At 41.4% G+C, this 26,894-nt stretch overlaps 1 protein-coding gene across 4 annotated transcripts in view; it reads left to right on the top strand.

Moving 5' to 3' along the window:
- FANCI (FA complementation group I) overlaps positions 1 to 26,894 on the top strand; it is a 1,757,660-nt gene that overhangs the window by 400,212 nt on the left and 1,330,554 nt on the right. For all 4 annotated transcript variants that reach the window (XM_069624307.1, XM_069624308.1, XM_069624309.1 and 1 more), the window contains one exon: positions 786 to 916. In XM_069624307.1, coding sequence (XP_069480408.1) covers positions 786 to 916 — 131 coding nt within the window. The remainder of the gene's footprint in view (positions 1 to 785; positions 917 to 26,894) is intronic.

Raw genomic sequence — 26,894 nt, 5'->3', positions numbered from 1 at the left:
CAGCACTCTATTGTAAGATAGGGTGTGCTGGGTCTAGGAATTTAAAAGACCAGTAAAGTCAATTTCACTTTATTTATTCTGGGGAAACAGTAGTTTATCCCAGAGAAGGTATTTAAACCTTGGGAAAGCCGGAAAGGCTTTCCTGTGCAACTGCACTGAGGGTGCTGTGTGACACAAATGAAAAGATGATGCCTATGGAGTTGTCTAAAACTCCATAACCAAAGAAAACACAAGAGTAAAATACACATCAAAATACATGAGAGAGTGGGTAAAAGGGTCACACTCTCCAGGTAAAAAAACAAAGTCCTCAAAATCCAGCGAAGTTGCTGGGGGTCTCTAAGGTGAAGGGAATTAGCACATTTTTGAGAATTCTCCCTAACAGCGTCATAATTGGGAATTGTAGAAAAGTCTTTCCTAACAGTTTACATAATATTATCAATAATATAAGGTGTGCTTATAGTGCTTCATGCTCCCACTTCTGAGCACTGGATAATCCTTTTTATTAGTACCCAGTTTATTTTACTGATCAGGTTATATTTATTGACTTGAGGGGAATTTGTATGTTGCCTGCTGATCCTTTTATTATGCAAGTGTCCATGCAATGTTTATGGACCTTGGTTTTTGTTAACCAAAGATCAGAATTAATTCATTTGAATCTTTCATTTGTGCATTCTCCAATGTTTGGCAATTTAACTGTTTTACTGGTGCCTTTGTGAATTGTCTAGCATTCTGCATTTCATAAATGTTTGCATATAAATAAGATGATTTTGCGTATTGTTTTCCAGATTTGTTGTCAGATATTGTTGTGTCTGCTCCACTTATCCTCCAGAGCTCCTCTTCTAAGGTCACTGAGGCATTTGACCACTTGTCCTTTCTGCCTCTGAGCACAGTACAAGGTCTCCTTAAAGCCATACAGGTAAGTGGCAAATCCATTCCAGGTTACCTGCAAGGTTCAAAATCTCAGAACAGTTTGCACACATTTTTCTCTTTGGTGATGAAAGGCAGTCTCCATTTGTGAAGACTAGATCTTCCTTAAAAAAACTCCAAGTCTCTAGATTGCGTCTTGCTTCAGGTTTTTGCTGAAAAAAAGAAAATGTCTGCACATTTTCCCAATGAATGGACCTAGTTTTATTTACTTTTTGTTTTTCTTTTTGTATTTTGGCATAAGAGTTGACAACGGACCAGCTCTATATATTTCAACTTATCTGTTTTCAGACACGTGCCAATTTTCATAGAGCTGGCCCAAGAAGGTGTTGAAACACAGCATATACAGCTCCTTACCTGATTGTGTGTGAGAGAAATAAATGTTTTTTTCATCGGTACTGCACATCACTGTCACAAATATCCCTGGTTCCCTTGCCGGAGATCTTCTGTACAGTCACAGGCTTGTAAAGATATTCTTCCATCATCTAACAGCTACCTGCAACAGTTCCCAATGCCTATGTGACATAGATCTAGTTTTAGAAAGTGTCTTCCCTCAGGAGAGGTAATTTCATTGAGCTGTATTCTTTTCTACATTTGTATTCTTTCTTGTGGTATAGTCAGGCCAGTTCAGATGATGTAAGGTTGTAAAATGGTTTTGTCTAAAATATATCCATGGATAAGTATGCATAGTCGTGCAGATGTGCTACATATATGTTGTGGAAGGGTATAGCTCCAGCATTTGGTTGTAAAGTATGACCTGAACCTTTTACAAAAAGAATTCCAGACAGATCATTTAAATAACTGAGAAATTCGCAATAAGGAGTTTTTCTACCTGAATATCTACTATGGCAACACAAGCGATACGTTCATTCCCCACATCTTGAAATGAGATGTTAGTTTTCCACATGGAAAGCCATTTTAAATTATTGTGTGAATCTCATTTAGGGTAGCACTTTCCCTTGTGGTTGTCTCACGTGTCAGATCAAAATGGAAGATTGCATAACCAGCTGCACTGTCAAAGAATCGTTTCAAGCTGTTAATGCAATTTCTCTGAAGGCCAAGGACTATTGTAACAATTTGAATGCCCTGTATAAGTGCCACTGAAATAATGTGGTCTAGTATTGCTATGGGTGCATAAATATGTCCACCTTTTCTTTAGAGGGACATTAAGATTCTCCACCCTACCGCCCCTATTGGCCTTTACTGGATTACTCTTACAAGTACATTATTTGTTTGTCCCGGACAAAAACTAATTGTAAAAGCCTAGTGTATATCAATGCCACATATCTCCAACTGCCAGGCATTCTAAACTTTTCATGTATGATCATGGACTATTTCTGCAGAGATGCTTTTCATGTTAGTGGTTTATACTATGAACCTTATTTTTTTGTCCCTTTTTTGACATTTTGTGAAATGGGGAATGTTCAAGTACTGGATGAATTTAGGAATGTGTGATGAACGCAGCAGCTTTGTACACTCTTGTATACAGAATATGGAAATAGTTAGCCACTGTCGTCAAACACAGGTAAAGTATTAGTACCATCAAGCCAGGCTGGGAAAGGGATGCTTTCTAAGTCAACAGATTCTTAAGAGCCTACTGTTAAATAATATGGCTAAAGATGCTCCTGTTAGCAGTGTTTATTCTTTCTACCTAGAAACGATTACGGGTTTCAATTCCATTGAAGTGAAATCTGTATGTACTACCTGTTTTAAATGCTATGTGAGGAGCCAGGAATGAGGCGCAGACACCGAGGACTCATGGTTTTGGTTATACTCTTTTTTTAGAATTTTTTTTTTATTGCATATGTTAAAGCTAAAGCTAAAGCTATGCGACGTTGGCTGGTATTGAGGGGATTCATCAAAAGAATTGGTGGAGAGTCAGTAGAGGGACTTCTGGAAGTGTATACCAAAGGAATTGCATCGTGTATATTATATGGTTTAGAAACTGTTCCTGAAAATCAATTGGGTTGTGTTATGGAAAAGTCGCAGAAATGTGCTATTTCCTCTCTACCTTAGAGACCCCCAGCTCTTTTGCTGGACTCTAGGACTTTTTCATTTTTACCTGGAGAGAGTGAGACCCTTTTTCCCACTCTCTCATGTATTTTAATGTGATTTTTACACTGTTTCTTTTGGTTTTGGAGTCTGACAAACTCCATAGCCATCTTTTTACATTGTGTCACACAGCACCTTCAGTGCAGTGGCACAGGGAAGTCTTTCAGATTTCTCCAAAGGTTTAGATACCTTTCTCCTCTGTTTCCAAGAGCAGCAAAGTGAAATTGACTTTACTTTACAATTGTGTCTTTTCTAGACCTAGCACACACTATTTTACAATAGGGTGCTGGAGGGTTTACATGGTATCCCCTTTGTCTAGTTTGTCATGTAACCTTTTTTGAATGGCTGGTAGCAGTGGTTTACTTTTTACTACCATGTTGTGCCTTTACTGCGGGCTACGTTTGCAGCTGCAGTAAAGCCCCCTTGGGTGCCATTTTTGTCAAAATGGCCCGGTCTTCTTTTTTCGCCATTTCTTTGTGGAAAGGTCCTTCTTGAGAATTACTGTGCGCGCCAAACCAGGTTGGGTCCCTTTGTTAATTTTGTCTGTAGCGGGATTCACAAGTGAAGCCCGCTTCTGGCTCCAGGGTGTCTGGTGGGGGCAGGAAGTGAGGGAGGTACGCGAAACTCCCTGTGCTTAGTCTCCTAGGAGACAGGAATGCACTTCTAGTTGATTGGCCGGCTGGCTGTCCGGCAAGGACAGCCACCCTGCTGGGTGATTGACAGCCAGGCTCGAATGAATGGGAGAAACTTGCTTAAAAGGCGAGGCTTTTTGGCTTGGAAGGTGGAGTCGACCACTGAACGAAGGAATCCGAAGAGAACTTGGAGAGGACGCCAGCTGCAACTCCTGGAATTGGTTTGCCCCCTAAAGCCCTGCTGCTGTGCTGAAACTCCACTTTTGTATCGACAGAGAAGCCCCTGCAAGGACCACTTCTCCCTTTTGAGTTGGTGAGACCAATCAACTACAAAGTAAGCCACCTGGACATCTATCTCGAAGCTGGTTGAATTTCCACAGAGTTGCTGCTGGAACTGAGACACCAGGGAGAGGAACACCAGTTTGTGTGAGTTGCTTTTAAGCTGGTCGAGCTCCAGGAAGATCCTCCGGACTCCCAGGAAGCAGGACTGACCGAGCCTGAGCCACTGCAACAGAGTGCTGGACCACAGATGCAAGGAAAGTCCATCTCGACAGCCAGGAACGGCAGTGGTGCTGTTTGTCGTAGACTCAGAAAGCAAATGCATTTCACCATATCGGCAATAAATACTTTCAGATAGTCCAAAGAAAAGGTATCTAAGATGTGTTATCTGACAAATGTTGGGGTGTCTCGCAGCACTTTCCATCTGCTCAGCTTTCTCCACTCGGTACTTTAGAATCCATTCTACCTAATAAATTAATAGGTTTTCTGCAATAAAACCGCAGCGTCTAATACAAACGGATTCATGGTAATCCATTACTTGGCTGGTTTTATTTTATCAAGCATCATAGGTGTGGATCAGAGCAGTTAAAACATGTAAATAAGTTTGGCACTGTCAGACCATTCTTTTTCACCATGAAGTGCTCGGAATCCCTACCCTCAGCAGGGAATGCTGCCTAGAAGTGATGAAAAAGAGTATTTCCCTCCCCTGCTAACTCTACCATCTGCCACAATGACTGGCTGCCTGGTTCTCTCTGAGTTTGGACCCTCACCCCCTGCACCTTATGCAATTCCCTGGCACTTGCCCTCCTGCCCTCCCCTTAACAATCACCTAGCACCTGTTACGATCTCCCGCCCCCCACACTTGCACTCTCTCCTCTCTACCCTGCATTTCCCTTCCCACACTACCACTTCGCATTCGCGCAGACTTGCATTCGCTCCACCTCCCACCCCCCAACTACCCTGCCTTGCCCTTCTTGTTACTGCACTGGCACGATCCGAATGTCACAAGTCTTAGTAGGGCTGTTATTTTATTTATTTATTTATTTATTGAGGCATTTGTAAAGCGCGCTTAGCCCAGGGGCTTCAAGGCGCATCAGTACTTAAGATGATGTTTACAGGTTAACATTGGAATACTTAAGGTGACGGTTACAGCGGTTACAATATATTGCAGAAGATGATACATAGTTGCAATAGAGTACTCAAGATGATGGTTGCAGTGGTTGTTACTTGGTACGTTACGAGTTTCAAACAATTTCACCAAGGTACAATTAGATGTACAGTTTAACCATATTTAGACGCATTTGGGGAGTGCACTGTTGGTGGAAGCGACACGCCTGTCAAAGATAGTATTATTTTTAAGTTTGCTACGAGTGAACCTACTAATTCCTTTGCAAAGAAAATCGTAGCATCGAAGGTGGGTGTGGGTGCTTCAAATAGTGCTACTTACTTGTAAACCCCAGTAAGGACTAACCTAGAAGGTGTTCCTCCAATTGAACACAGGACCCATGACAGCGGTCTGACTCTATACCCTTCAGAGTTGATTAGTGAAGCCGACCTGGTTTCAGATGTCTCAATATTAGCACCTGTAATCTCCCGAACTGGGCAAGCAAGTTTGATTGTCATTAGATTTGAAAATCAAACCAGTGTACAACACCTGGTGTACTTTTCGACTCTGAAAAGTTGAAAGAAATTATGCTCCACCATCCTAACCAATCAGTATTACAAAACGATGCGAGCTCATTAAGAAACTATACAGTAAAAGTGTTGTCAAATAATATAGGACTGAACTTGTCACAAGAGTTGGAAGGGGTGGAGGTTGTTGAAAGCAATGAGAACTGGGTGTTTGTATGGACAGTGGCTCAGACCACACAACTGCAGTCTGGGTTCCACAAATTAGATAATAAAAAACATACTCAAAAGTGGAGCACACACCGGGCAAGAAGCAACTCTGTTTGTTACAGCTGGGTAAGCACGAATCAAACAGAAAATTGGAAAGGCTCAGTTCGAAAGGCTGCCCTCTGAATGTAATCTCACTAGTTTCGTATCATATAATCAATAATGGTCTGAAATCTTCTGAAACACTTGCAAATTAGAAAGTCCACTTCTTCGATGTTTCCAAGGGATTCCATTGGTTAGTTGATGTTATATCCTCAAAGTTATACATATATTAGTTCAGCGTGATTGGAGCAAACAGTTAAACAGTATCCAAACATGTTATCTCCCTATGTGGTACGATATTTATTCACAGCCCACCCCAGAACAATTCGTAATTAACTAAATAATATTTGTGCTGACCGCCGGAAATTTAATACACTGCCAGTGTTCAGCACCATTGAAAACGGGACACAAGACACCACACAGCTGGCGGGAAAGGAGACATTCACACAATACCTGCTGGATGATGACCTTTGTGAGCCCAGTGGTAGCTAATCTGAAGGCTGACCACCTCCCTGGTACCTAGGAACTTACAGTCTGTTTGGTTCTCCCAGGACCTCCACTCCACCCAGTGCTCCTATCCCACAGCCGCCTGCTGATGGGCCTCAGTGGCCATGTGACTGACACAATGGCTCAGATCCACTTCTCTTCCACCTGGTAGGACTGCTGGTTTGGCTGACGCTCTGTAATTACATCATTAATTCTAGCTGCTTCGTCTTACTCATGATGAGCAGCTCAAGCTTTCGCTCTGTTTTCCCAGATCCCCGGAATATTGGTCATATGTTTCATTGGTCATATGATCCCCCACCCTGCGGGATTTTCCCCTGCTAAGTGTGCTTGTACCGATATAGTTTCCGTCTGTCCCCCTTCTATGCTAATTATACGGTGATGCCTTAGGCTGTTGGTACACCCAATTTGTCTTCACCCCTGCTGTTCCCAGTGAGGCCTTTTTTTACATGGTGCCTGTGGCTTGGAGTACCTGTGTCATAACCCCTGCAGCTGGTCCACCGCACCCTTTCTTTACTCTTGAATTTGGTAGGTACCCCCACACCTCTATCTGGCGGTGAATTAGCACTTTTAATACACAACTTTGGATGAATTATCCTTTCCAGTGCTAGTCCGGTTGTTAGACACAATGAACAGAGGTTAAGACACCCAGAATTTTAAAATGCAGGCGGTTCGTATGGTACTGAAAGAGTTAAGTGCCAAAGTAAACTTTATTGAGGGATTTATTACAGCCACGACTTTGAGGCCAGGAAATCAGCTGAATGGGGAAGAGGCTTGCCCAATAGTTGCAAGTTTTGTGAGTCCAAAAACAAAGCCAAATGAGTGGATATCCAGAAAAGTGTCAGTAGAAGTCAATGATTGGTTGCTGCCCCTCTGCCAGATGGAAGTATGCTGGTGGAGTTGGCAGCACAACCAGTTATAACAAAAAACACTGTAGGACAAGATGTATCTCGAAAGGAGATCTTCCCATCAGTATCTATTTTGGGGGCAGGGAATACTGAGCCAGAGGGGGAATATATTCTATCAATTTTAAACAGCAGTATGATTCAACCCTCCCACCCCACAGTACAAAAGCAAACATGTAACCTGGAAAAAGGTAAAATTTAGAGGAAATCAAAAAATTGTAAAGCACCATGTAAGCAACAGAATGATTCACGAAAATGTCTGTCAACTCACGTTAAAGGTTGATGAAACGGTAGGGAAACATGGGATTCTAACTAGATCAGAAGATTGTCTACTGAGGCTTCAAACAAAAGATCAAAGTTCTTGTAAGGTAGAGCATACCATTAACACAGATCGTATGATAAATGGTCCAGGAGTTATCACACAGTATATGAACCCTGTAGTTGGGGGTGATGGCTCCTTGGACCTGAATAACCTCTGTGTATCCAAGCTTTGAGTGCCAAGATCTGTACCCCAGTAGTGACCAAGCGCTTGAGGAAAGGAAAGAGGACAGATGAGTCAAGGTGGGCACTGGGAAATGCCAAGCATTAAATGATCTAGGCCCCAAGCAAAACCTAAAGAGTGTGTTATGCCCCACGGCCACCCCATTCAAGCAAAGAGAGGCAGTCTCAGCAGAGCCACAAAAAATTGACACAATGCTTAGGACTATGGAGGAGAAGAGGCGGACCCCCGTCTCTTAGTCACACAATAAGGATAACACTCAACATAATAAAGACCCTTTGGTTCAGGTAACGAAAGTAGAAGTTAGAAGTTACCTGACAAGGAAGGGAAGCAGGAGTACCAAAGAAGTGGGAAAGGGGACCGGGAAGATGGACGGGCCAGTTTACAATTTTTATTTGGGTCGCTTTTTGAAAGAACAGAAAGGAATCATTTAAATTGCCAATACATCTTGTCCCTGTTCTTCAAAGTCCCAAGTTTGCGTCTGGTGAACTCTAATGACATAAAGCAGGTTGAGTTTGTTCATGAAGATTGTATGAATGCAGTGATAGTCTGTTTGCGTTCCCAGATTGTAAAGAACACAGTTTTTGCTGTAAGTGAAGCGTTATTGACCCTATGATAAGAGGTATTTTAACATTTGATTTTGGGGTCTCCTAAGCATTCTAACTTGTACCCTAAGGTAAAGTTTGAAGAGGAGGCACCAAAAAAGCATTTGAGAATTAGGTTATCTAATGAGAAGGGACAATTAAATCAGTTGGAAGAAGCCAAAACTTTCAAAACAAGAGAGGTAATTTATGATAGCCCAATATTTATTGATTCTTTGCATAGAATGCTGCAGTATATGAGCAATATGAATGAGACTGTTCAGTCCGCATATTGTCTTGAAACTCGAGGCGCTTCTCCAACATAATAAAAAACAAAGGAATTCTTGAATCATTTGCCATTGTATCTTTACAGGAAGCCCTCATGTTGTACCCCCACCCCCATAATGAATGGCTATGAGGTTTATTTTACTAAGGCCAAGAGGGGCCTAAAAGGTCACCCGTATGGAGCCTTGCTTACAGCTTTGAAACGTAACCAGGGTTTTTGTTGGGAAACATATTGCAAATGCGAGGAGTGACATGCTTGTGACAATGCTTTAGTGGGACGAGCCGGAAGCAAAAACATTACAAAAATGTCTCTTGTTTCATTTGTATTTTAATCCTCGTTGTGTTTGGTTAAACAATTTCTTAGTTGAAGTGTCGTATTTGATATTGGGAGAAACCCCTGAAGAGGGAGCAGCGTCTATAATAAACTTAGGAGACTTTAACTCTGAATGTCTGGATGACCAGTGGTATCATAAATTGGACAGGGTATCTGTCTCTAGTAGAAAACAAGCCAGAGTCAATAGCTAAAACAAGACTTGGAAGTTTGGGGTCTGGCTCACTTTAACGTTACTGTGCACAGAGATATTCCTCCAAAATTCACTTGGTATAACAATCAGTGGTGTTCTACCTGTTCTACCCATGACTATATTTTTGTTGCCTTGGGTTTACAACTTGGGGGAGGATCATTAGAAATACTATGATCAACTTCAAGTGATCACTCTGTTAGTATATTCAGTTCCAATAAATAGATTGGTAACAAATGCAGTAGTGAACTTAAAGGTGGAGATAAAACCAAGGCATTATAGTGTAAGGTGGTGCCGAAAGATTGCATCTCTATTCAATGGGGGTAATTGGGGCTGAGTATAATAATGCAGAAAAAGTTCTATGTAACCCTACGGAATTCTAACCTGCTATTCAATCTATCCTGGGTAGATTAACAACCCCAAAGATGTTGTTGAAAAGGGTTACTGGTGAAACCCACAAACATACCTTTGACTATGAGGTCCAAAAGCGTAAGAGAACTATGCTCTAATTTAAGAGTATTAAAAAGAAAGAGGCCGCTACCAACGACAGAGTTACGAATCTTGAACACCAAATTTAAAAATTGGAAACAAGTCCACAAGTTTTTGATGCTCATTAATGATACATAAAGGATGTTAAACTGTGTCTTGGGAAAACATACTAATGCATTTTGTCACTTGATTAAATCAGATGGAATCAATGCCTTTCTCCAAACTCAGCAGATAATGGAGGTGGTTTGGATCACCGACTTTAAGGATCTATACACAGTAGACAAACTGGAGGAGCCAGTGGGTTATAGTTGTCACAGCTGGACAGGTGCTATCATGGCACAGTGACAAGAGTGTAAATCTAATTAAACTTGGCAATACATTAAATGTGCCAGGCCCTGACGGTTTGTCAACTATGTCAGTAAAATCGGATGAGCTCTTGTAGTCGAGCATCCTTTCTGCATTGTATGGTAACATTTTGGTGACCCAAGTGATTCCATCGTCTTGGAAGTTATCTGTTTTGATTTTGGTTTTCAGGGTTGGTTGGGGGGGGAGGGTGTCAGATTCTACCCTTTGAACTATAGACCAATCTCATTACTGGATTCAACAAACAAAATATTTGCTAAAATGTTGCTAAATTAATAGCAAATTTGGGCTTTAAAATCAAACAATTTGGATATTTACCAAGCAGGTTTAAAGAAGGCAGTTGGCACACCACTCAATAGCTTTGCAGTGTCTTTGCTGGACAGTCGGGCTAGGGAACAGGGGAAGACCAGTCTACCTTGCCCTCTTATACATAAATAAGGCCTTTGACTGTGTAAATCATGCAATTCTTTGGAATTAAATGCATAAATGTGGTTGCCCAATTGCACTGATTAGTATTTTAGTCGCCCTGCATAAGGACACAAAAATAAAAGTGAGGCTCGATACCCAGGGAACAAGCACCAAGTGGATAAACACAAACCGTGGCCTACGCCAATGGTTTGTTCTGGCACCCTTTCTATTTAACTCTTATATTAAGGATATGGGCTTATGTTGGGATTTAATTCGAACGAATCCCCCATTTATAGGAAAGACTAAAATACAATATCAAAATGATGCTGATCTGTGGTTTGGCACTGATTGGCCTTCAATGAGCTCTTGATACTATAAATATATATCTCTTAAGATGGAACTCAATCTAAACATTCTAAAATACTAATTTTGAATGCTGAGAAATCAAAGTGGAAAAATGTCAGGTGGTGTGTATCTCAACAGATCTTGGAAGTCTTAAACCGTTATTAATATATGGGAAGTTTTGTTATACTCAAGAACAATGAAGCAAATAACATAAAAGGACAAAAAGCAGTATTCCTAGCGTCAATTTGATTACAAGTTTGGTAGATTTTCACTTTTACCTATACTTGAACTATATAGGCAAAAGATGCTCCCCAAATTGATTTTCGGAACAGAACATTTTAATTTAGATACTTCTTGGTCCAAACTGAAGGCCTTTTTATGGAAAAAGGTGTTGCCTCTTCCCAGTTCGGTACCAATGGCCAGAATTGGGAACAAACTGGTCTTACTTCCACTGCAAACGTTTGTAGCGTGGAGTGTTACAAATCTACGCTTTCATTTTATTACCTCCCCAAGCGTCTTTATATGTCAAATTGAAGGAAGAACAGATTGCTGGAGAAAGTAGGACACTTTCGAAATGGCAAATTAAATGTACTGACTTGTTGACAAGGATAGAGTCCTCTACTGAAGAGCATGTTTTTAATCCAAAGAAAGTTAAAATGAAAATTTACAGATATGAATGGATAAAGAACAGGGAAGTCTTAATGAGATACTGTTGTTTTAATGATTGTTTTAAGTGGTCTATAAAGAATTGTAATGTCCTGGCATCCTATTTAAGTAAACACCCCTCAAGAGATTTTAGACTTAGGATATTAAGACTGAAATTGAATCTGTTTCCGACATTGGATGTCTTAGAGGTATGAGTCTGAAGTTCCCAAGGGAAAAAAGATTGTCGTCACGTTGCCCTGAGACATGAGACCCTAAGACATCTACGTATTGAATGTCGATATTACGATATGAGAAACTGGACAGATTTATAAACTATTGGGAGGGTGCATTTTTTTAGAAAAGGTATGGATATGTATTTTAAACACAAATGAATTATCACTATTTGCAATTTTAGAAATTGTGGGTTTAATATTGGTTGAATAATCATGATGAATTAGACTTTTGCAATATTTGTATTCTCCATTTGTATTCTGTAGCATTTTTATTCTCCATTTGTATTTTGTAAGATCTTTGAATGCATTAATTGTTTTAATGGTGTTTTGTGTGTGTGAAAGATTCTGCTGAGATACCAAAACACACAATAAATAAAGAAATAAGGCATATTTAATGCAGTCGTTCCTGATGCGCATCACTGCGGAATGAGGCTGGCAGCGTGATAGGCGTGCACGGTCATGCATAGCCTCGTGCCTATGCATGCATGCATACATTAGGTCAATGAAATCAATGTAAAGGTAAAGTGATATTTTTCCTGCACAAAAGCCTCCGGTCCCGTCCCCAAATAGATGGATGTCTTTACAGTATCTTGAACACTGGCAGCAACGGAACCAGAGAAGGGGAAGGGAACCCAAATGCCTGCTGAGGGCTTTATCTCAGACAATGGCAGCATCCACACCCAATGGTGGAGTATAGAGGCTTTCTGGATGTTCTATGTTATAGCTAAAACAATGGAAGGAGCCTTTGCCAGTGAAAGGAAAAAAGGCGGCTAAGAGCCTGCCGGGGCTATATTTCAGGTTCTCTGAGAGACTAGATCAGAGAGAAGGAAGGAGCAGTTGGCCTAGAGGGGTGACCAATCGCTGTGGTTTATGAAAACACACCCTGACAACAATCATATGCAAGGTGTAAGAAATCCTTGCTGCCAAAACAGCCCAGAAAGACACCCCACAGCTGTATGGTGACCTTATCTTAGCGAATCTACCCTCAGGAAAGTTACTTACTGACACTGTGACTGCTACAAGCAAGCTGAGCGCTGTGACTGAGACTTCAAAGCTAATATCAATATAGGAGGTAAGGTGAGCGCTATAAACCCTAAATGTGAAAACGCTTACACTGTGAAACTAAGAAGAACTATGAATAAATCTGACAGTGTCTAGTTGCTAGCTAGGCTATCCCCATCTCATCACCTTTAGTATTCGTGCCCTTGGTTGGTTTAGGCAGATTCCCATAGACCATGTAGTTGTTGTCCCCTTGTATAAATAAGATATTGAACTTTAAAAACTGTCGGTGTGCTCTGTTAGCTCTGCAGTATTATGTAATTTGGAGAATTAACAGAAGCTTGGCAATCTTAGCTCTTGCCATGTAAAAGACTGATAAGAGCCCGGGTAATTGCCACATCATGGTTCATTTTAAGCCAGCAAAACATTTGGTTTCATTTTCTCTGCTTTTTAATTCTACACTTCCTTGGAACTGGTTGTAAGGATTTCGGGCAGATGCTGGTAACCTGAATAGAGGAGTTTGAGCAGCAATTCCTGAAACTGTTCCCATTTAGGGGATTGGGATTCATATTTGGGCATTTACTACTGAACAGGGATTGTGTGTGCGCTTTTAAAAAAACGATTTGAACTATGTAATAATCTACAAAGTCCCCCTGTACTTATGTTTTGTTGATCTTTGTTACAGTTTAATTTATTTATTTATTAGCACACTTAATACCATACCTGAGTTCGGTTTCTAAGCGCGTATCTGGGATTCAAACCTCTGTTGCTCTGCGTGAAAGGGTTTAGGCAGGGGTGTGTTACTTTCCAAATCTTATTTAATGTTTTATTTTGGGCAACAGTGATGAGCGGCTTGAAGGGCTTAGAGAGGATGCACATTAAATACTTGGTACAGCTTTTCTTTTCTTCATGGATGATTCCATAATAGTGTCCAAACTGAACTTGACCAGATTAAGTAGACAAGTCTTTGAGTGGTACTGTGTTCAAAAGCATTTGAAATTAAAGTCCAAGGCAAAAATATTCAAAACGGTACCCGAAAGCCATTAAGACACAACATCATGGTAGTGCCCCATTCCCCAGGTACGTACAAATTCTTTAACCTTAAAGTAGACAGCTGAGAGGTAGGCAAGTTCATTCAGAAGTGCAGCAGTCCCACAGTGAAGGCTCTGGTTGACATGCATCGCTCTAAAGCATTTTCTGGTGCCCTATGATCTCTGCTTTGGGACCATACAGGGCTTAGCCCACTTGTGGTTGCTAAAAATTAATTTCTCAAGCGCTAGCTATGTGTGCAGTAAAATCATTAGGGCACTCATCTGGGCAACAATGTGTGCGAGGCCTTAGCCCTCTGCGTACAAGGACCGGATCCATCAATTTAGGATCCTGAGGGGTGCTTTATGACTACCCTGGTTCTAGCACATTAGATCTTGGCATTATCGAACATACTTAAACCACCTTTTGGATTGCCCCAAACCCTTCACATCTGCTAATTAATATTGTTCGGAATTCCTATTGGGAGACTGGGATACTGGCCCAGGGAGCTATAGATCCCAGGCATTCCGCCTATATTGATCTTAAAACCATAAGGGGATGTTGAACCCTAGACATGTATTTTGAGGTGCCTGCTAATTTGTAGCACTGTGAGAAAGCCGACCAGCTCGTACATACCCTGTACTGTAGAACATGCAAGGATTGTATACAAATGCTTAAATGCAATATCAAATGCATTGGATTTATCACAAGCTGTATTTCCGTGCATCAAAGTATCATGCTTTCAAAGCACTATAATCGAGTGTCATTACAAATTACATTTCCACTAGACTTTTTTTAATTCAAACCCTTGCACATGTTGTGCTGCTAAAGTTCCATAATAGTCTAACATTGAAAGGTATATTACATTTGTACTACAATCCAAGTTTGCTCCCCTCTGGGCTTGTTGTGGGTTAATTAAAAAAATGAGAACACATTGAGGCTCTCTTCCGACTTGCTGCCAAGATGCTTACAATATGATTAGGACACACTATCCAGATATACTTAACATTGCGAATGAAAATGCATTTGAATGGCAAATTAGAATAATGCCTGACCCCTTGATATGAAGCTACTTTCTTGCCAAAGGGGATGACCAACATTCCATTTAGCTTCACTCCTACATTTAACATTCAGACCCATGCTTCCTTTTGGGTAAATGCCAAGAGATGGTGGAAGCATAGTTTAGCTTCGCTGCTATAGTTAGTATGGGATAGTTGTAGTGAATGCAGTTTCTTATTGGGCCTATAGCAAGCAGAAGCAAAATGCCCACTCATTTATTGATTGGGTCGCAGTCACTAGCTGACTGGACAAACTCCATGGAAGGTTTCTAAAACTAGAGTTTATAGATAATATTAAGGAGAAGACATTACTGTACTAGATTCAAACGGGACCCATCTGAAACTTACTCTAGGCCTAAGGAAAGGCTACAGAGGATACTGTGCTGAAGGAAAGCTTGCTCTCTATGTAAGGATGTACATCTTTTTGAATATTACTTTGTCAGACATGAATAAGAAATGCCATCTTTACTACTCAAGCATGCTCTTTCCTACCATATTCTTTTATTTGGGAAAGATATATATTTAAGGCTGACTATTTTTGTAAATTTATTTTTTCATGGGCTGATTGAATGCAGACAACTAGACATATCCAGGAATAAGTTGCTAGCCTGAAAAATCTTGCCATATAATGTCACGAATGTAATCGAAAATCAAGATTGACCAGTGCAGCCTGTTTTGTTGTATTACATTTAGCTCCTGATAAGAATTAAGCAAACTGAATATATTTCACATTATGCATTTCACACTGAATCTTTTAAACTGAGCAGAACAAATCTTAAGCCTATTCTTATGTCACCAACGTAAGCTTTGCTATCAGGAAATGAAGAAATGTATTCTGTGTTTAGAAATAAACAAGCAAATCATATGTTAATGATGTAAATATAATTTCTAGACATTAAAACCGTGGAGCCCAGCCAATGATCATCCTGTTGCTAAGAATATGATGTATGATCATTGAAGCAGCCGTGAAGCATAATCTACACAGTAAAGTTTTTTAAATGTTTTCATCAGCATGTCATATTTCAGCTTGCAGTCACTTGTTCATCCCCCATTTCTATCCATATCCATAGTATTTTCACACCTCATATGACGTAAACATCACAATACCTCAACCATAGGCTTCATTACACTCTAACTGCATTTTAGTAATTGGAATATCTCTTAAAGTGCAACATCAATTTTTATTACCAATAATCCTATGCACTTTGGGAAATGCAGGTTACATCCCAACTTTAGCCCCACTCTACTGAGAGAGTTACTAGCAAAACCGTGCAATCAATAACAGGGAAAAATGAAGACCATTACACAAATGAAAAGTGGTATTGCATAGCATTTTGGCTATACAATTTAATACATTTGCAACCTTTAGACACATGAACATTACGTTTGTCCAGGGATCCACAAGTGAATAGCTATGTGCACATTGAGGCATGGAGTATTGTGATGAATCCTGCCGATCCCTGACTAAACTCATGCCTGAAGTCTTCTCCCAGGTGGCCAGGGAAAGGTTGATGCTTTTTTGATCCCGACCCTGGGGGTGATGTTCTGTGGGAGAATCACATGGGGAGAGGGGCAGGTCAGGAAGTCTAGCTAACACCCTTGTTTAATTTTCCCCGAAATCCCACACTTCCAATGGCTTATTGTAGCATAGAAGAAATGAGAAAACCTGATGTTGTTGGGGACTTCAAGTCCCATAATTCCCTAAGTACTTGCCTGAGGAAAAGGGCTTCACAGCAATGTTGCAGGAGTGGTCCGCTTGGTAAGGCAGATGAGCCACATCTGAGGGAGGCAGAGAGGCTTAAAAGGCCACCTCAAGTGCAGGCCATTAGTAGAAGGAGAAAGCAGAAGCAGGCATTTTGTTGGCAGTCCAAGCAGAAGTTGGAGGAAAGAGAGGGCGGGATCATTGTGGGCCAGATTCCAGCTGCCGGCCCCCCAAGTCTGAAGGGCAGATGTTCGGCAGCAGGAAGTGTGAAGAAAGAAGGCTTTCCCCCATGTGAACCGAATTGCAGAGACTGCACAGCAGAAAGCGTGCAGGAGACTTTTGCTGGGGGCTGTTATGTACCAGGAGGTCTCAGGAGCAAGCAGAGCTCCATGTTGAAGGGAACAAAGGCAACTTTGTCAAGGCAGTGTTTCCATTCAAGAAAAGCCAAAGCATTGGAAGTCCTCTGGCACACAGAGGGATCAAAGGGAAAGAAAGAAGCTGCTGAGTGTTACTGAGCGTTCTAGTGAAATTGCTTTAAACCCAACCGTTGATTGCCAGACAATGAATGTGACAAAAGTAACACTTGCTTTGATGTTGGTATTTGAGGAAAGAGCTAAGGAAAAAAGCTTAAATGCTAATTGCGTATGCTTAAAAGCAATTCTAAAGTAAATGCTAACTGAAGAATCCTACATAACACAGCAGAAAACATTGTAGTATTGAAACCAAGTGACCGAATTTTAATATTGTGAGTTTCAGTGAAAATACAAGCATTGCCCAAAACCAAAAGAGACTAACAAGGCATACATTTAAGTTCATATGGTTAACATAAAGTTAAAGCTGGTATAAAAACTCACATTGACAAATCCAAAATGATTAAAGACAAAATGATATCCTTAATGGTACTTGATTATTGGTGTGGCAAAGAGGATGCCCTTCTGGACGGTGAATGTTCAGAAGAAGAGTGCCTTGCTTGCATGGAAGTGTTGAAGAGCACTAATGTGAATCTTGTCTTTTCTGAAAAGCCGTTGAAAGTCCTAAAACTGCAAACTGTTGAAACTGTAGTGAACCTTTGGTTGTTGGTAGATCTAGGACTTCAGAAGGACTGTTGGTTGTGGAAAACTGGCAGGCGAGCGAGTTAACCAGTGCAGTGGATCTTTGTAGAAGTAGGCCTTGTATGAGAGTAAACCAGGTGGACGTTGAAGTGCTGTGAAGTTACCTGACAAAGATACAAACTGATATTTGTGGTGTTGAAAGGAGAGCTGAGAGAAGCTAATATCAAGAAGCTATGTTTCTTCGAATATTATAAGTTGTGGCAAATCATACTGACCAAGACTGTCCTTTATGCTATTTGATGAACTAAAAATATCTATTCAAGGAAGAAGAGGAACCTTTCCTTTGCTGAACATTGGCTTTTTGGAACTTTCTTTTGACAAGTTGAAGGTGGAAAGAACTGTGTTGGAACTTTGTTACAAACCTGAATTTCCTGGTTTCTTTTTGTTGAACAGTGGAACTGAATCCAACTTAAAATCTAGGGAAGGGGAATTCACCCAGGTTATAAAGAGAGACTGTGAATACATTACAATTATTCTTGTTGTGAATTGTCATTTATTTTCTTTTGTATTTTATGTACAAGTGTGAGGGCCAGACATCCTTTGTTAGAGTGTTTCCTTTAGTTTATTTTAGGCAGGAAAATCCTTGTAAGGGTATGGATAGTGAGGCGTTTATTTAAACTTGTGATTTAATAAAATGACATTTTAAAAACATCTAAAAGTTGTCTACCTCACGTTCCTGACCCCGCACAGTATACACACAGCAAGCTCTCTGGCCCACCACGTTTACCAAAATACAAAACCACCCTGGATTTCAACTAAAAGGCATGTAATCCTCCTCTATACAACAATTTGCAAATGAGGATTGTTGGATAAAATGAAGAGGATTGACCCTAAATATGGGAAGTTTTCTGTGAAACCCTTAATTTATGTGGCATCAACTTTTTTTTTAAGGATTTTGAAAATCTGAAAAGTTTGGAAGGTTGTATTTGGAAAAAGGTATTGGGCATTCAAAAATCTGTTTCCATCTGTGTAATTAGAAATTAGTTGGATTTGAATTCTTTGGAAGGCAAGGCACAGTGGAGACCTTTATCTTTTTATCTAAAGATGCTTGACCCCCCAAAAGACTTGTTATTCTGTGATCTGAATCAAATTAGGATTTTTGGTGGACTTTGAGAAATTCGGTTCAGAAGTCCTGCATAAAATGAACTTGTCTGAGTGTGATCTGATTCAGAACAAGGCAGTGTAAAAACAATATTGTGCAAATATGTGTCACTCACATTACCCCCTTTCACATTTGATTGAGGATCATTAAAAATTAGGAGATGTTGCTCCTTACCTTTTGAGACATCCAAACTGTCATTACCGGATATCTTTCTTGAAGTTCAAATTCAACCTGTTTTGACAAGAGGTGCTCCATCAGTATCAAAAAGTTTCTAGCAACCATTCGTTTTGTTGTTTTTGTGGCCCAAACAGCCCTCTGGAAACTCTTAGACACATGTTTTTTTGCCAATTGTTGGAAAGTGAAAGGTATTGCTACTTTCAGAAATTGGTGGTGGGCTGACATTTTTATGATGATTCGGGGGTTAGTACTCTGAGGCCCATAGCAGTTGTTGGTTTCTTGGACAGTTTGGACCATGCCACTCTATTATTGTAATGGTTTAGATCTTTGCAACAACTTATGAGCACATTTTAATAGTATTTTAATTGTGCGTTTCTCTGCACTGATTATTTATGTGGCTGTATTGGTTGAACTGTCTCATTACTGATGAATTTTCTAATAGTTGAATCTTATGGACTTTATGTATTCTATGGTCAAGTTTTGATGGATTTTGTATATGTTGGCTTGTTCAATTGTGTATTTTCTTTTTTGGGCAAAAGTTATTTTTAGCCGTAAGACCAAATAAAATGTTTAAAAAAAGAGGCTTGGATCAGAGGCTTTCTCCCCACTCCTTCATCCCTTAACAGAGGTAAATATATGGAGTGTAATCCGCTGTCGCTGAACCGCATTTCCGCACAAGGCAAAGCGAGTAAAACAAAGTGATCATAGAGTTCCCTGTGACAGTCACATTGCAACATCCCATCCAGCCATAGTCTGCTTGAGAGAGTAGGATTAACATGACTAGCACCGATTATTCCCCAGCCCCTTTAGAGAAAGCAACTTGTTGGGAACTACCAGGTTCCAAAAAACAGGGAATTCAGCAAATTGAAAGATTGCCTCACCAAATGGGAAGACGGTGAGGGCTTTAAACCTGAGGCTAAGATCCACAGACAGTGTTTGGGAGATGGGAGCTGAAGAGTGGAGTTATGTTGAGAAATCTGTAGAGCACAAGAGAAGGGGAACCACTACAGCAAAGCAGAGGGGTGTTCTCCAGTGAGGGGGGCAGCCCTTTGATCCCCAGAATAGGGTTGTGCTCCATTTACGAGGGGGTTAAGAGCCCTTTGGCACTCAGGAGATGGGTGTGCTCCTGTGAGGAAGAGGTGGGGACCCTGGGACCCACAAGATGGATGTGTTCTAGTGATGGTGAGGAGAGCCCAGATGGGGTGTATGCACCAAAGAAGCGGAGGTGGCCCCTTCAGACCGAACAAAGAGCCCTATGCCCCAAGAGAAGGGATGGTGAGAAATAGTGAGAGAGAGTGACTTTGCCCCAGAAGGGGGGGCGTGTGTGTATTGGAAGAGCAGAGCCCCTTGAAACCCAGATTAAGGTTGTGCTCCATTGATGGGAGAAGAGCCTTGTGACCCCAGAAGAGGGGGTGTGCTACAATGAAGAGAGAGAGCAAGACAGAGTGACTTTGATCCTGAAGAGAGGGGATGTTTAACAAGGGCGGGGGTGATGGGGCCTCCTTTGCTCACTATGAGGGGAGTAAGTAACAGAGAGAAGGAGAGCTCCTGTAGGCTGATAACTGTTGGGACACTAGTCAAACAGAGGAAGCCCTAAAGTCCTGATAGAGGCGCAAGGGCCTTTTTGCCCCCAGAAAAAAAAGAATTTGAACTGGGTTCTAGAAAGCAGATGACCTTCAGGTTAGGAACTTTTTGCATGCCTTTTTTTTTTTTTGCTATCCTTCATATACAATTCCGCTTTCGAGGACTGTTTCCCAAGATCCTTTGTTATACTTATTCTGTAGCAATTCCCATGCATGGCCTTATTTTTTTCTTTGCTTAATAACACCCCTTAACTTTATCCCGGCATCAGAAGTTGTTTGTTCCCCGGCCAGGTGACCTCCCATAATTTATCTGCCACCAACTGGCGACACCTTTTCCAAAGGCCTTACCCTCTCCAGCACACACAATTTGGAAAGAAAGCTTTCCCATCAGAGAGATGTCCTTGGCTCTAGCACCTTTCCAAGTAGATTGGATTGTCTTGGGTGATCCCAAGTAGCACTGTATTAACCAGTCTTTTTTCAACTGTGCCTTCTCCCAAACAGCAATAGCACAGTGGAGAAGAAAGTCTTACAAACTAATGCCATTTCCAATTCTGCTAAGATACTGCCAGAAACTCTCTGGCTGCTAACATGAGCAAAGGAGATGTTGTAGAGTTCCCATTTCCTCACATCCTGTCGCACTCATGTGAGGGAGGCTGAGGTCTATTGTATACATCAATGTTAAGATGAATTCCAAAATCAGCCCTGGGTGGGGGATTTTGAGAGGCCACCTAATTATGGTGAGCAGGGAAGATACTGAAAGTTTAGCCAAATCCAATCAAGGTGAGGTAGCAAAGAGCAAGGCTTAGTCTCAGCAATGGTGAGAGTGGTCTAGAGATACGAGTCCGCACAGAGCAACACCAATAATTCCAGGTAGACAGGTATTTATACAAATATACAATAGTTTATTAGCACTTTGAAATGCACACGAAGCAAGTAAAACCGTTAGTCAAATATTGTCACTCCAACACTAATAAAACATATATACATTCACCCTTAGTAGAAATAGAATAGTGTTTGATTCAATGACCACTGAAACACAGGAAAGTACTTGATGCATTAGAAATAAAGAACTTATTGGAGTAATCATATTATAAAGTCCAATCCCAAGAGGTTTGGGGCCTAATGCCCAAATGTCATCAGTTCCAGAATAGGTCTATAAAGAGGTTTTGTAATGCCAGTGGTTATGATTAATAAGAGTCGAAAAGTAACATTTCCGGAAAGTAGATTCAATCCCAGTTCTTAGGATAGTCCTAGGAACGGATCATTGACCAGGCCTCCACCGGCCAATGTCAGGAAAGAGCGATTTAGCGACAGGACTTTACGCCTATGTAATTCTATGGAGCACATGGAGAGAATAAACAGATATGTACATTTACCTGACTGACTCTGATTTCTCCAGAGAACACTGCTGGTGTTTCTGGAATCCTTTGGGCACACAATCTTCTGTGCTTGGTCCCGTCAAGGAAGGCCCTGGGGTCATGGGTGCTGAGGTCACTTTTGGATGTGGGATTTATTTTGTCGGTCGCGGTCCATAGGAATCGGTTCCAGACAGTTTTCAGTGGAACACCCAAGCGAGGAAAGATGCAGACATCTGTAGGGTAGACCACCTCAGGACTCCTCCAGGGATTGAAGGAGTGTTGCAACAGGAGTCACAACAGTTAGGCTGCCACAGGCGATCTTCAGTGGTTGAAGGAGCAGGCCCAGCACAGGTTCCGTACATGAAAAAAGACTGAGCATGCAGAAGCAGGCGTCTGGTTCCACAAGTTAAAGATCCTCCAAGTTCCACAAATGTACTTGGAGCTGTGACGGCTGCAGCAAGGTAGCCCAGGAGGGAGAGCTGGTCAGTCCTCCAATTGGTCCAGCAACACTTACAAAGGCTTAGAAGACTGTGGTCCTCATGCAAGGGTTGAGACTAGTTGGTCCCACCAGTTCAGGGGTCGACGCACAACCATGAGGGTCTTCTAGAGATCAGTAAGACGAACAAGGCTTCACCCGGACAACACTTGAGCCAAAGCTGGTTTGCTGCAGGGGTCTCCCTCGGGTTGTCAGCAGCTGACTGCACTTCTTCGTAGAGGTCTTGTCTCCAATGCTGATCTGTTTATTAACTGCAGGAGCCCTCCTTTTATTGTTATTGTTATTTTGCATTTATATAGCGCCTTATATACCATTGGTATGGTCTGAAGGCGCTGGTAGGTTGAACGCCCTTGGGAACCGAAGTTCAGATCAGTAGAGGGAGTAGAGAGAGTCAAAGATGCGTGTGGGCACCATGTATGTGTGCAGCTTGTTATCCACGATTTGGGCTAAGAGCATGCCCAAGTCCACCAGTGGTAAGGATCTGCACCATTCAAACAGTCATTGGCTATCTAATCATGGATAGCCACTGCCCAGCAACAGACATTCAGGCAGCAGGGATGTGGTTTGGGACTACCAATTCCAGCCCCCTCCTCTGGCCACACACAGTAACCACCCCTTAGCCCATGAAAGTCACTACTTTCCCTGGGAAAGTGATTTTCATAACGGGCATTTCCTGACCTGAGAAAGCAGGGAGAAAAGCCAAAGAACAAATGGCCAAACAACATGGGGAAAAAACCTTGTGGCACAGTTATCTTAGGATGCTAGATACCTTTTGTTGCTATTTGCAGAAAGTGCAAAAAGTACACAGGTAAAATGTCATAGAAACAGTAAAAATATCACGGCTGCCACCAGCTTGTCTTAGGCACATTGTAAAATTAACCGAAAAGCCATTCTATACAAAGTTTTAAGGATACAAATTATCCTAACTGCATTTCACTGTAAGGTGATATATGCAATTGTAACAATATAAGAATTCCCAAAGAGAGACATGGGGCCTCATTACAAGGTTGCCGAAAACCCTGTATTACCGTTATCGTCGACCTGACAGCCTGGTGCTACTGGGATATCACAGGTGGCAGTGGTACAGTAAGTTCTGCGCAGCTAAATTTGAATGTCTTCCTATTAAATCTGGTAAAAGCATCCAATATATTCTTTTAGGTTTGAGAAATTCTTGATCAGTACCAATTATCAGCTGCTCCTAGGCTGATTGGATTCCGATCTGTGATGGGGTCCCAACACAAGTCTGCATATCAGAAACTATTTTGAATCTTCTGAGAGATTTATGCCTGCATTTCAAACTAAAGGCCAATATAGGTTGGGAACAAATGTATAGGGGAATTACCTGCCAAGGGGGAGCTAATAGTTTGGTAGGTGTTAACTGATTTGTGCTTATTAATTCCATTAGTCTCAGTGCGATCGTGTCCTCCTGAATTACCAACATTTGAGATGGCACATTTGTGGCACCACCACGTATCCCCATTGCAAGGCTGCATTCTGGTTTAGGTAATTTCAAAATCAAAACACTTATCTGGGCATTTTTATGTTACCAAACTAATCTCATAAACAATGCATTATTCTCTGGAAAGAACACCAGAGAGGGTTCCAGAGAAAGAATCTGCTGTAGATTTAATTGTTAATTCTGCCAGGTATAGACATTGAAAGTAGATGCAGTTTCATGTGACCGTTTTTTATTATGTGTGTTATGGGCCTATAATTTAAAGAATATAATGTTCTATAGTCGTTTGGAACGTGAATTCCCAAATATTTTGTGGTGAAGTGTTGTAGCTTAAATGGTGCCATGGATATCCTACTGTTTATGCCCAGCAGCAAGTTCGATTCTTTGAACGTACGTGCACATTTTTCTATAGTGGAGTTGTATAGCAAATTGAATACTGAACATCTGTCTGGTTTCAGTATGTAATGTGGACGGAAGAGAGAGTCTTTAGTCAGCACTGAGACTCTGTGTTTCCGATATAGTAATCGATCCAGCTAATGAATAAAAGGATCCATAATTGTGAACATCTCCTTTGTTTTAAACATATAGACCCATCTAATGCGATTAAACGCCTTTTCAGCATCCAGAGTTCAGATTGCGTCAGTGGGATCGCTAGAGGAAATGATGAAATTAAGGAGGCCGTTCATATTGTCCACCGAGTAATCGGGTCTGATCTTAACATACCAATGTGGGGGAGGGCAACAGTAACCAGTGCGCCAGATATTTTTTCCAGTATCTTTGCATTCAATTTTAAGAGAATTTGGGCTGTAGGATATGCACCTGCAAGAATCCCTCGCGGGCTTGCAAAAGGCAACTAGAGTGGCATCATAAAATGATTGAGATAGTCAAGTGAACCCTCAAGCAACAACTCCATATTAGGGGCCAATACATCGACATATATATGATATAAATCAATACATAACCCATTTGATCCAGCTGCTTTACCTAAATTAAGACATTTAACGATAGATGTAATTTGCTCAGGAGTCATGGGTGAATTTAGCATTTCTGATTTTGGTGGTGAGACCTGTGGCAGAGCGACATCACAAGCGAGGACCTGTACATGTGAAATCGAGGCCTTCTGGCTAAGCATACAGCTGTCTGTAAAATTATGCAAACTGTTTATTAATTCTTACAGTATCTTGCAGCTCTGTCTGGATTAGCCGCAGTGGCTTGTCCACTTCCTCAAAGAAGGTCTTTCTGTCTGGGGCAGCATTTTGCTGCCCTTGCCAATGTGATGTATTTGAATTCATCTCTTGACTAATTCAACAAACAGAGTAATTGCAAGTCACCTGATCGTTCGTTCTTGTTTTCTACCTTAGTTATTTCTTGTAAGAGGCAAGACTCATTAACCCGTAGCAAGCGCAATGTGCTTGACGAAAGATATGCAATGACAACGGATCTAGGTTTTAATGCATCCCAACAAGTGTTTGTATGAATCTCTTTCATTTCAGTTGGATTCCCAGAAATTCATTATTGTGTCTTGAATCCGATCAACAGTATCTGTTTATTCTAATATTGCAAGGTTTAACCTCCCTTTGTGGCATTGTTTGGTACTTGAGGTACATCCGTATGCAATGTGAGAGGGGAAGGATCTGATATTGTAATCTGGAGAATGTTGGATGCCACCACCTGTGGTAGTAGGCAATTGGAAGCAAAACAACATATGTAACATGCCATTACTGAAATGGGAGCTTGAATAAAAAAGGATTTAGCGTCTGCATTATGTAAGGCTCTACACAAATTGAAACATAGAAGGCAGCTTGTAATATTGACTGGGGAGCTCTCCCCTTTATGCCCTGTTCCCGTACCAGGTTGCTTTCCTCTCTAACGTTTGTGACATAACATAAAAATTGCCACCTGTTATTGCGATAAGTCAAAATATTGCAGAGCATTTTCAAAAACAGTCTAAAGAAAACCTTACCTTTACCATAGTAATGCCCTCTGGATCTTGCATTAATTATTTACAAATGAGTTGACCATGTCTGGCGGTTCTTATAGATACCCTTTTTCTTTGTTGATTGATTGGTACCTCTTTAGTTTGTATTGCATCAGGTGTGAGACCCATGCCCCCCCCCCTCAATCCCTACAGAGCTTTTTATATTCCACCATATCTGGGTGGGGTTCCTGAGGATAGGCTAGATCTACATGGAAGTCCTTAAGATAATTAAGTAAATGTCGCTTTTTGGGTACACTATGCCCTTTACATTGAACAGTGCATAATGTATCACTTTCAAATCCAGTTACAAGCTATGCAAAAGCCCCCGACCCTTTGCAGAACACTGTGATCTAAGCTGGTGGCCACTATCTCCCCTGCTAGATGTGCGGAGCCTGCTGCTGGTTGAGATGGAGACGATACCAAGGTGAGAACACTTGAAATGTGAGCAGCAGTGGACCTAAGCCACAGCAATTTCTGTGCTTGCGGTCATTCTCTATTGTGGATGAGCACTTGAGTGATGCTGCTTGGCAGCCCGGGCACCATGAGGCAACATAGCTTAGAGCCACGGAGGCTGAATATTCCCTTGTGTATGATGGAACCCTGTTGGACATGCAGTGAACATGGAAGCAGTTTTCTCATGGTGGTCAAGAGGAGTTGTTTATGGGATGGTTATTCTCAAGATACACCTTTTGGTGAAAGAGTTCTGCAAGTCAGGGGAGTGATCTCACCTGGAGGAGAGCTCTTGCTTGGCAAGCTGTGTGGGATGCACTAGACACTTGATCAAGTCCTGGGTCCATCTCCTGGTGGCACCCTCATTTGATGGTCTGCTTACTTGAGTTGCCTCCAACCTGTTCTAGGGGTGTTTGAAGATTCAGAGGAAGGCAGGGAGAAAGAATTGCTACTGACCTGTATGAAGTGGAGGGAATTCAAAGAGATGAATCAGACACTTTGCAAAGAAAATGTTAGGACCTGCCACAAATACCCATTTTAGATCGGAAAAATCAGAGTGGTCCTTTGGCAGCATAATTCCTTCTTGGAGGTCGGGGAAAAATGGATGTCATGAATTTAGAACACGGGAGAGGACTCCTGCTTTGAGAGTATGAGCTGTTGCTGGGTTATACTTGAAATGCTACATTTTATTGTTAAGCTGTTAGGGAATGAGGTGATATAGTGGAATGTCTTGGTGGGGGACTGTACGAAAGGTTGAGAAAATGGAACACAAGTGGAATTGATATTGTGTG

This window comes from Ambystoma mexicanum, chromosome 11 (assembly GCF_040938575.1).
Source record: "Ambystoma mexicanum isolate Mex_15411 chromosome 11, UKY_AmexF1_1, whole genome shotgun sequence".
Classification (NCBI taxonomy): domain Eukaryota; kingdom Metazoa; phylum Chordata; class Amphibia; order Caudata; family Ambystomatidae; genus Ambystoma; species Ambystoma mexicanum.
The sequence above is the reverse complement of the archived record's forward strand: the minus strand, read 5'-3'. Positions and strand labels throughout refer to the sequence as shown.